We start from the raw sequence: 13,081 nt of genomic DNA, 5'->3' as shown, positions 1-13,081 counted from the left end.
ACCAACTAAAACCTGGAAAGAGTTGGCACATGCCAGAAACAGTATATCCAGCACCTGAGTAATCCAGGCCTAAAGGATATATATCGGGCCCAAGAAAAGTACTCCGCCCTAATCAACTAGGCAAAGCTAAATGATGACCAAATACAGACTCAGACCAAAGGCATTGCCTAACAACACCCAAACAAAGAGATACCAGAATCATTGATTAGCAGCAGTCCTGCTGCTAATCGTAACATCCTCATAATTAGGTTCCAACACTCACACATTTTGTTTCCTCCCATAACGGAAATATGCGGAGCAGTTTTATCATGTCGTGAAAACGTTTAGCCGGCTGTTATTTGCAGCAATTAAATTGTAATCATCCGTTGTTCTTGCAGATTGTGGATTCAAGGTTGCAACGTGAATTAATCAGGGAAGGCCGAAGGAATATGATAAGGTGGAAGGTTTTTCTGACAACCACACACAGCGCAGATCGGAATACACTTACCAGAGGGACAGCCGGCGGTAGCCCTCCCCCGTGGCTGAGGTGCCGGTTTACAGACAGCTTGTACTGAAGGGCATCGGTCAGCTTGTTCACTATACGTTCCTGAGCGGTGTCCGAGTCCTCCTGTAACATTTGGAATCAATAGATAAGGGTCTATGTAATAACCCCCATAACGCCAGCCAGTAGGTTTATTGTTTAAAGGGGAATTACACTTCCTTCTGACATGGTGTTGGTAAGCCGGCCCTTTAAGAACCCTTTTTGAATGACCCCAAAAGTAAGATCCCCGAATCAGCTAGTGGCCAAAGACCTGCTGAACGTAAAGGGGCTTTCCTGGAAGACAACTAAAAGTGGACTTCGCCTTTAAGGCTACATGCACACCTTGCGTATTTTGCTGCGGAAGCAAAACCGCAAGAAATTTGCAGCAAAAACATGCACCCGAGGGTGTGTTATTTGGTGCGTTTTTCAGGGCCGGTTTTGTGTTTTGCTGTGTAAACCGCGGTGTTTTCATGCTGTGGATTTTGGTGCATGTTTCTGTCGAACTACAGGGATACAATCGAAAATACGCACCGTGGGTCAATTTACATCCCAAAAATGGCGCAGCGTGGACATGAGATCCCCTGGAGTATTGTTTTATGCCATGGTTTTGCGGCATGCAAATACGCATGGCAAAACCGCACGTAATATGCATCATGTGCATTGAGCCTAAAGGTTCATACCTTCGCCCTCTGCCCCTTCCCCTTGTACATTCAACCCCCTCGCCTCCTATCAATACATTGGGGGGGAATATATCATCAGGTTTACCAAAAAATGTTGGTGCGAAAAAGTCGCAAATTTTGGCGTACGGAAAGCGTTTTCGAAACAGCGAAGTCTCCGGTGAATAGATATGTGATTGTATACCGGTGACGGTCATTCTCTCGTCTACTTAGAAATCGCTCTCACTAAACTACATGTCCAGGGTTTTCCCGGAAGATCTGACCTTGGCTTTGGAGAGGAAGGCGAGAGCCTGCTTATAATACAGAACGGCCTTCTCCGGATCCCCCAGACGGAATCTGGCTGCTCCGAGTCCTTCACACGCCTGCCACTGACCATGGACATCATCTAGTGGACGAGAAGGACATATCACATATCACAGTTATAGGGAGGCTGGAAAGCACTGGTGGAGTGGTTTGGGCGCTATCTGGCACAGTTATTTGGGCAGTGGATGGTGGTAGTGTTTGGTACATGGCGTATAGCACTGTTTTTGTGTGGCGCTGTTATGTGGGCAGTGGATAGTGGTAGTATGGTATACACAGTCGAGTCCCATTATTGTGACCAGCAGCTAATATCCAGAGTGACCGCCATGTGCAGCCCGGACAGCAGTAGACGGGCGGGCAGTGATCAATAAGGTGCTGGTCGGTGGTCTCCGGTATCTGGCGGTCGCTGACTGCAGTGCCCCCCACATTTACTGGAGGGTGCGTGTGGGGGAGGATCCATAGAGAGAACAAGACGATCGAGGTCCCACAGATGCTCAGTAGGTTTCAGGTCTGGAGAATTAGGGGCCAGGGAAGTATTTGGAGGTCTCGGTCGGGCTCTTCCTGTCGGGCATTTATAGTCGTGTGACATGTCGCATTGTCTCGCTGGAAGATTCCATCTGCTCCAGGGAAGACAATCAGCATGTATGGGGGGGAATGTTATCTGTAACGATGGATTCATACCCAAATCACTTCAGAGCCTTCCACATGGATGAGTGGCCCAGAGAATGCCAGGAAAAAATCCCCCGACCATAACGCTGCCGCCACCGGCTCGTGTTCTTCCAGCAGTGGTTGCCGGGGGTTTGTTCTCTGATGTTTCTCGCCTGACGCGCCGACGTCCATTCGTTCCATGAAGCAGAAAACGTGACTCATCAGAGGAGACGACCCTGTGCCAATCACCGGTGGTCTGAGTCCGATCCTGCCGTGCAAATTGAAGCCTTTTTCTCCGCTGCCTCTTTGTTACATAGGAGCAGTGACCGCCCGTCGGCTTCGGACCCCATACGCAGTCGGGTTCACTGAACTGTTGTATTGGACACACGTCCGGTCGCCCCCTGGTTGATTTTCCCGGTGAGCTGATCCACTGTAGCGCGTCGTTCGGCCCTCGCGCACCTTCGTAGCCGCCGTTCACCTCTCATATCAATGGCACGCGGCGCTCCGCCGTTTCCACATCGGTTATTCCCAATGGCGCCATTTGTCCACTCACGATACACGGTCACCCCAGCAGCACGCGAACAATCTGCGCTGTGTGAGAAATACCTCCACCCTGAGCCCGACAGCCGATAATCCTCCCAGCGCTGATAAATCTCCACTATTACCCATAGCAACAACGAGTGATATGTGATCAGACCGCCGACCGCACACCTTATATACCCATCAAGCCCGCGACACATCACTGCCTTCATGGGCTACACGCTGCCGACGCCAAAAGTAGAAGGTGGTCATAATAATGGGACTCCACTGTGTAGAACTGTATGGCAAGATTGTTTGGCCACTGGGTGGTAGAAGTTTGTTGTATAGCGCAGTGCGTGTCACTGTTATTGGAGTCACCATAGCTGGCTGTTATTGGGGCACTGTAATTATTATGGAGACACTGTGACTGCCTCAGTGTCCATGAAGACAACTCCTGTCCATTTGTCCTAATAGGGTATATGAACATCATAGAAGGGGGTAACCTGCTCGAGACCTCCCCCTATGAGCCAGAGCGGAGGGACGCTCTGTACGAGAAGCTACAGTTTCAGAAGGACTCTTTGTATTACAATGGGAAATGCTTGGTTGGCCGCAGCTTCCCCCAGCAAAAACAGTTTTGCCTGTTTTTCTGGGAACGGGACCTGGGCGATCAGTTGATGAACCTGGTAGCCGCATTCTTAAAGGAGTTCACTCTGATGAGACAACCCCTTTAAGGGGGCACTGTGACAGTCACGGTTATAGGGGCACTGTATTTGTCGCTGGTATTGAGATACTATTATTGTCACTGTTATGGGGGCACTGTGGCTGCATGACAGGTTGGCACCTTGGCACTGTTATGGGAGCACAGTGACTATTGCATATATCTGTACCGCTTACCCATCTCCAAACATGGATGTATGCAGTCACGTTATGTACCTGAATCTTTAAACGCTTGTAGTGAATGAAGATAATATTCTCCCGCAGCCTCGTGGTCATCAAGTTGACTCAGCGCATAGGCCAAGTTTCCAAAACACTGGCCTTGTGCCCTGCGGTTACCGAGCAAACCTGAAATAAACAGCACAAGGTCACATGCAGCACTATACGACGTCGCTTGGTAACGTATAATATATACATTGCTGGAGGTTACTGTAACCACACAATCAATACAAAGCCCAGACTGGTCATACAGCTCCCTCTGGTGGTCAAATATCATCATTACAGCTCTGATAAAAAGTCAAATTTGATTAGTTCATATATATATATATATATATATATATATATGTGTCCACGATGTGATGGGACCGACATATTTTCAGACTATAGAACAATTTGAATATCTAAAAAAAAACAGGAAAAATGTCCGGAAAATGTTTCTAACAGATCATATCCAGTATATAATGAGACATGCACCTAAACCCAAGAACATCTTAAATTCCCTATATCACAGTTTTAGACTCTCCCTCCGACTCAAACAATTCACATAGTGTCATATAACCAATAGCAAGAGAGGAGACCTCAGCTCTGACCAATTAAATAAAAGCAAGATTAATCAAATCTGATTGGTTGCGGTGGGTTCCAGCACATTCATGTCACATATAAGAATCATCTCCTACTGTGTAATGATGCGGCCCTCCTGTGATAGTCCAACCCCTCCTCATATTGCTCCAGTGTGTTGTATGCAGCCCCCAGGTTCTGTAGTACCACCGCCTCCTTATGTCTGTCCGCAGCATCCTCCTGGCAGAGCGGCAGCGCCTTCTGGAAACATTCTACAGCCAGGGTGAAGATCTTCAACTGGGCATAACTCAGACCAATGTCATTGTACAGCTTAGCTGCAAGATAGTGAAATGTGGAATCATTTATACCAGCTGTACATATATAATTATATACAGAAGATACCCAGGTTATACCAGCATGCTCCATATCACTATATACAAGAAGATGTGTAACTTATACCAGCTGTACATATATAATTATATACAGGAGATACCCAGGTTATACCAGCATGCTCCATATCACTATATACAAGAAGATGTATAACTTATACCAGCTGTACATATATAATTATATACAGAAGATACCCAGGTTATACCAGCATGCTCCATATCACTATATACAAGAAGATGTATAACTTATACCAGCTGTACATATATAATTATGTACAGAAGATACCCAGGTTATACCAGCATGCTCCATATCACTATATACAAGAAGATGTATAACTTATACCAGCAGTACATATATAATTATGTACAGAAGATACCCAGGTTATACCAGCATGCTCTATATCACTATATACAAGAAGATGTATAACTTATACCAGCTGTACATATATAATTATATACAGAAGATACCCAGGTTATACCAGCATGCTCCATATCACTATATACAGGAAGATATATAACTTATACCAGCTGTACATATATAATTATATACAGAAGATGCCCAGGTTATACCAGCATGCTCCATATCACTATATACAAGAAGATGTATAACTTATACCAGCTGTGCATATATAATTATATACAGAAGATGCCCAGGTTATACCAGCATGCTCCATATCACTATATACAAGAAGATGTATAACATATACCAGCTGTACATATATAATTATATACAGAAAATACCCAGGTTATACCAGCATGTTCCATATCACTATATACAAGAAGATGTATAACTTATACCAGCTGTACATATATAATTATATACAGAAGATACCCAGGTTATACCAGCATGCTCCATATCACTATATACAAGAAGATGTATAACATATACCAGCTGTACATATATAATTATATACAGAAAATACCCAGGTTATACCAGCATGTTCCATATCACTATATACAAGAAGATGTATAACTTATACCACCTGTACATATATAATTATATACAGAAGATACCCAGGTTATACCAGCATGCTCCATATCACTATATACAAGAAGATGTATAACTTATACCAGCTGTACATATATAATTATATACAGAAGATACCCAGGTTATACCAGCATGCTCCATATCACTATATACAAGAAGATGTATAACTTATACCAGCTGTGCATATATAATTATATACAGAAGATGCCCAGGTTATACCAGCATGCTCCATATCACTATATACAAGAAGATGTATAACATATACCAGCTGTACATATATAATTATATACAGAAAATACCCAGGTTATACCAGCATGTTCCATATCACTATATACAAGAAGATGTATAACTTATACCAGCTGTACATATATAATTATATACAGAAGATGCCCAGGTTATACCAGCATGCTCCATATCACTATATACAAGAAGATGTATAACTTATACCAGCTGTACATATATAATTATATACAGAAGATGCCCAGGTTATAACAGCATGCTCCATATCACTATATACAAGAAGATGTATAACTTATACCAGCTGTACATATATAATTATATACAGAAGATACCCAGGTTATACCAGCATGCTGCATATCACTATATACAAGAAGATGTATAACTTATACCAGCTGTACATATATAATTATATACAGAAGATACCCAGGTTATACCAGCATGCTCCATATCACTATATACAAGAAGATGTATAACTTATACCAGCAGTACATATATAATTATATACAGAAGATACCCAGGTTATACCAGCATGCTCCATATCACTATATACAAGAAGATGTATCACTTATACCAGCTGTACATATATAATTATATACAGAAGATACCCAGGTTACACCAGCATGCTCCATATCACTATATACAAGAAGATGTATAACTTATACCAGCTGTACATGTATAATTATATACAGAAGATACCCAGGTTATACCAGCATGCTCCATATCACTATATACAGGAAGATGTATAACTTATACCAGCTGTGCATATATAATTATATACAGAAGATACCCAGGTTATACCAGCACGCTCCATATCACTATACACAAGAAGATGTATAACTTATACCAGCTGTACATATATAATTATATACAGAAGATGCCCAGGTTATACCAGCATGCTCCATATCACTATATACAAGAAGATGTATAACTTATACCAGCTGTGCATATATAATTATATACAGAAGATACCCAGGTTATACCAGCATGCTCCATATCTTTATATACAAGAAGATGTATAACTTATATCAGCTGTACATATATAATTATATACAGAAGATGCCCAGGTTATACCAGCATGCTCCATATCACTATATACAGGAAGATGTATAACTTATACCAGCTGTACATATATAATTATATACAGAAGATGCCCAGGTTATACCAGCATGCTCCATATCACTGTATACAAGAAGATGTATAACTTATACCAGCTGTGCATATATAATTATATACAGAAGATGCCCAGGTTATACCAGCATGCTCCATATCACTATATACAAGAAGATGTATAACATATACCAGCTGTACATATATAATTATATACAGAAGATGCCCAGGTTATACCAGCATGCTCCATATCACTATATACAGGAAGATGTATAACTTATACCAGCTGTGCATATATAATTATATACAGAAGATACCCAGGTTATACCAGCACGCTCCATATCACTATATACAAGAAGATGTATAACTTATACCAGCTGTACATATATAATTATATACAGAAGATGCCCAGGTTATACCAGCATGCTCCATATCACTATATACAAGAAGATGTATAACTTATACCAGCTGTGCATATATAATTATATACAGAAGATACCCAGGTTATACCAGCATGCTCCATATCTTTATATACAAGAAGATGTATAACTTATATCAGCTGTACATATATAATTATATACAGAAGATGCCCAGGTTATACCAGCATGCTCCATATCACTATATACAGGAAGATGTATAACTTATACCAGCTGTACATATATAATTATATACAGAAGATTCCCAGGTAATACCAGCATGCTCCATATCACTATATACAAGAAAATGTATAACATACCAGCTGTACATATATAATTATATACAGAAGATACCCAGGTTATACCAGCATGCTTCATATCACTATATACAAGAAGATGTATCACTTATACCAGCTGTACATATATAATTATATACAGAAGATACCCAGGTTATACCAGCATGCTCCATATCACTATATACAAGAAGATGTATAACTTATACCAGCTGTACATATATAATTATATACAGAAGATACCCAGGTTATACCAGCATGCTCCATATCACTATATACAAGAAGATGTATAACTTATACCAGCTGTACATATATATTATATACAGAAGATACCCAGGTTATACCAGCATGCTCCATATCACTATATACAAGAAGATGTATAACTTATACCAGCTGTACATATATAATTATATACAGGAGATACCCAGGTTATACCAGCATGCTCCATATCACTATATACAAGAAGATGTATAACTTATACCAGCTGTACATATATAATTATATACAGAAGATGCCCAAGTTATACCAGCATGCTCCATATCACTATATACAAGAAAATGTATAACATACCAGCTGTACATATATAATTATATACAGAAGATACCCAGGTTATACCAGCATGCTTCATATCACTATATACAAGAAGATGTATCACTTATACCAGCTGAACATATATAATTATATACAGAAGATACCCAGGTTATACCAGCATGCTCCATATCACTATATACAGGAAGATGTATAACTTATACCAGCTGTACATATATATTATATACAGAAGATACCCAGGTTATACCAGCATGCTCCATATCACTATATACAAGAAGATGTATAACTTATACCAGCTGTACATATATAATTATATACAGGAGATACCCAGGTTATACCAGCATGCTCCATATCACTATATACAAGAAGATGTATAACTTATACCAGCTGTACATATATAATTATATACAGAAGATGCCCAGGTTATACCAGCATGCTCCATATCACTATATACAAGAAGATGTATAACTTATACCAGCTGTACATATATAATTATATACAGAAGATGCCCAGGTTATACCAGCATGCCCCATATCACTATATACAAGAAGATGTATAACTTATACCAGCTGTACATATATAACTATATACAGAAGATGCCCAGGTTATACCAGCATGCTCCATATCACTATATACAAGAAGATGTATAACTTATACCAGCTGTGCATATATAATTATATACAGAACATACCCAGGTTATACCAGCATGCTCCATATCACTATATACAAGAAGATGTATAACTTATACCAGCTGTACATATATAATTATATACAGGAAATACCCAGGTTATACCAGCATGCTCCATATCACTATGTACAAGAAGATGTTTAACTTATACCAGCTGTGCATATATAATTATATACAGAAGATCCCCAGGTTATACCAGCATGCTCCATATCACTATATACAAGAAGATGTATAACTTATACCAGCTGTACATATATAATTATATACAGAAGATACCCAGGTTATACCAGCATGCTCCATATCACTATATACAAGAAGATGTATAACTTATACCAGCTGTACATATATAATTATATACAGAAGATACCCAGGTTATACCAGCATGCTCCATATCACTATATACAAGAAGATGTATAACTTATACCAGCTGTGCATATATAATTATATACAGAAGATCCCCAGGTTATACCAGCATGCTCCATATCACTATATACAAGAAGATGTATAACTTATACCAGCTGTACATATATAATTATATACAGAAGATACCCAGGTTATACCAGCATGCTCCATATCACTGTATACAAGAAGATGTATAACTTATACCAGCTGTACATATATAATTATATACAGAAGATCCCCAGGTTATACCAGCATGCTCCATATCACTATATACAAGAAGATGTATAACTTATACCAGCTGTACATATATAATTATATACAGGAAATACCCAGGTTATACCAGCATGCTCCATATCACTATGTACAAGAAGATGTTTAACTTATACCAGCTGTGCATATATAATTATATACAGAAGATCCCCAGGTTATACCAGCATGCTCCATATCACTATATACAAGAAGATGTATAACTTATACCAGCTGTACATATATAATTATATACAGAAGATACCCAGGTTATACCAGCATGCTCCATATCACTATATACAAGAAGATGTATAACTTATACCAGCTGTACATATATAATTATATACAGAAGATACCCAGGTTATACCAGCATGCTCCATATCACTATATACAAGAAGATGTATAACTTATACCAGCTGTGCATATATAATTATATACAGAAGATCCCCAGGTTATACCAGCATGCTCCATATCACTATATACAAGAAGATGTATAACTTATACCAGCTGTACATATATAATTATATACAGAAGATACCCAGGTTATACCAGCATGCTCCATATCACTGTATACAAGAAGATGTATAACTTATACCAGCTGTACATATATAATTATATACAGAAGATACCCAGGTTATACCAGCATGCTCCATATCACTATATACAAGAAGATGTATAACTTATACCAGCTGTACATGTATAATTATATACAGAAGATACCCAGGTTATACCAGCATGGTCCATATCACTATATACAAGAAGATGTATAACTTATACCAGCTGTACATATATAATTATATACAGAAGATACCCAGGTTATACCAGCATGCTCCATATCACTATATACAAGAAGATGTATAACTTATACCAGCTGTACATGTATAATTATATACAGAAGATACCCAGGTTATACCAGCATGGTCCATATCACTATATACAAGAAGATGTATAACTTATACCAGCTGTGCATATACAATTATATACAGAAGATACCCAGGTTATACCAGCATGCTCCATATCACTATATACAAGAAGATGTATAACTTATACCAGCTGTACATATATAATTATATACAGAAGATACCCAGGTTATACCAGCATGCTCCATATCACTATATACAAGAAGATGTATAACTTATACCAGCTGTACATGTATAATTATATACAGAAGATACCCAGGTTATACCAGCATGCTCCATATCACTATATACAGGAAGATGTATAACTTATACCAGCTGTGCATATATAATTATATACAGAAGATACCCAGGTTATACCAGCACGCTCCATATCACTATACACAAGAAGATGTATAACTTATACCAGCTGTACATATATAATTATATACAGAAGATGCCCAGGTTATACCAGCATGCTCCATATCACTATATACAAGAAGATGTATAACTTATACCAGCTGTGCATATATAATTATATACAGAAGATACCCAGGTTATACCAGCATGCTCCATATCTTTATATACAAGAAGATGTATAACTTATATCAGCTGTACATATATAATTATATACAGAAGATGCCCAGGTTATACCAGCATGCTCCATATCACTATATACAGGAAGATGTATAACTTATACCAGCTGTACATATATAATTATATACAGAAGATGCCCAGGTTATACCAGCATGCTCCATATCACTGTATACAAGAAGATGTATAACTTATACCAGCTGTGCATATATAATTATATACAGAAGATGCCCAGGTTATACCAGCATGCTCCATATCACTATATACAAGAAGATGTATAACATATACCAGCTGTACATATATAATTATATACAGAAGATGCCCAGGTTATACCAGCATGCTCCATATCACTATATACAGGAAGATGTATAACTTATACCAGCTGTGCATATATAATTATATACAGAAGATACCCAGGTTATACCAGCACGCTCCATATCACTATATACAAGAAGATGTATAACTTATACCAGCTGTACATATATAATTATATACAGAAGATGCCCAGGTTATACCAGCATGCTCCATATCACTATATACAAGAAGATGTATAACTTATACCAGCTGTGCATATATAATTATATACAGAAGATACCCAGGTTATACCAGCATGCTCCATATCTTTATATACAAGAAGATGTATAACTTATATCAGCTGTACATATATAATTATATACAGAAGATGCCCAGGTTATACCAGCATGCTCCATATCACTATATACAGGAAGATGTATAACTTATACCAGCTGTACATATATAATTATATACAGAAGATTCCCAGGTAATACCAGCATGCTCCATATCACTATATACAAGAAAATGTATAACATACCAGCTGTACATATATAATTATATACAGAAGATACCCAGGTTATACCAGCATGCTTCATATCACTATATACAAGAAGATGTATCACTTATACCAGCTGTACATATATAATTATATACAGAAGATACCCAGGTTATACCAGCATGCTCCATATCACTATATACAAGAAGATGTATAACTTATACCAGCTGTACATATATAATTATATACAGAAGATACCCAGGTTATACCAGCATGCTCCATATCACTATATACAAGAAGATGTATAACTTATACCAGCTGTACATATATATTATATACAGAAGATACCCAGGTTATACCAGCATGCTCCATATCACTATATACAAGAAGATGTATAACTTATACCAGCTGTACATATATAATTATATACAGGAGATACCCAGGTTATACCAGCATGCTCCATATCACTATATACAAGAAGATGTATAACTTATACCAGCTGTACATATATAATTATATACAGAAGATGCCCAAGTTATACCAGCATGCTCCATATCACTATATACAAGAAAATGTATAACATACCAGCTGTACATATATAATTATATACAGAAGATACCCAGGTTATACCAGCATGCTTCATATCACTATATACAAGAAGATGTATCACTTATACCAGCTGAACATATATAATTATATACAGAAGATACCCAGGTTATACCAGCATGCTCCATATCACTATATACAGGAAGATGTATAACTTATACCAGCTGTACATATATATTATATACAGAAGATACCCAGGTTATACCAGCATGCTCCATATCACTATATACAAGAAGATGTATAACTTATACCAGCTGTACATATATAATTATATACAGGAGATACCCAGGTTATACCAGCATGCTCCATATCACTATATACAAGAAGATGTATAACTTATACCAGCTGTACATATATAATTATATACAGAAGATGCCCAGGTTATACCAGCATGCTCCATATCACTATATACAAGAAGATGTATAACTTATACCAGCTGTACATATATAATTATATACAGAAGATGCCCAGGTTATACCAGCATGCCCCATATCACTATATACAAGAAGATGTATAACTTATACCAGCTGTACATATATAACTATATACAGAAGATGCCCAGGTTATACCAGCATGCTCCATATCACTATATACAAGAAGATGTATAACTTATACCAGCTGTGCATATATAATTATATACAGAACATACCCAGGTTATACCAGCATGCTCCATATCACTATATACAAGAAGATGTATAACTTATACCAGCTGTACATATATA

The 13,081-nt window shown here is 38.0% G+C and overlaps 1 protein-coding gene across 1 annotated transcript in view; it reads right to left on the bottom strand.

Annotated features, from left to right (window-relative positions):
- LOC142665029 (uncharacterized) overlaps window positions 1-13,081 on the bottom strand; it is a 40,306-nt gene that overhangs the window by 16,515 nt on the left and 10,710 nt on the right. The window contains exons 2-5 of the mRNA XM_075844564.1: window positions 4,275-4,490; window positions 3,598-3,726; window positions 1,461-1,582; window positions 488-607 (exon numbers count right to left, since the gene is read on the bottom strand). Coding sequence (XP_075700679.1) covers window positions 488-607; window positions 1,461-1,582; window positions 3,598-3,726; window positions 4,275-4,490 — 587 coding nt within the window. The remainder of the gene's footprint in view (window positions 1-487; window positions 608-1,460; window positions 1,583-3,597; window positions 3,727-4,274; window positions 4,491-13,081) is intronic.

Source organism: Rhinoderma darwinii, chromosome 12 (genome assembly GCF_050947455.1).
Source record: "Rhinoderma darwinii isolate aRhiDar2 chromosome 12, aRhiDar2.hap1, whole genome shotgun sequence".
In the NCBI taxonomy this organism is placed as follows: Eukaryota; Metazoa; Chordata; class Amphibia; order Anura; family Rhinodermatidae; genus Rhinoderma; species Rhinoderma darwinii.
The sequence above is the reverse complement of the archived record's forward strand: the minus strand, read 5'-3'. Positions and strand labels throughout refer to the sequence as shown.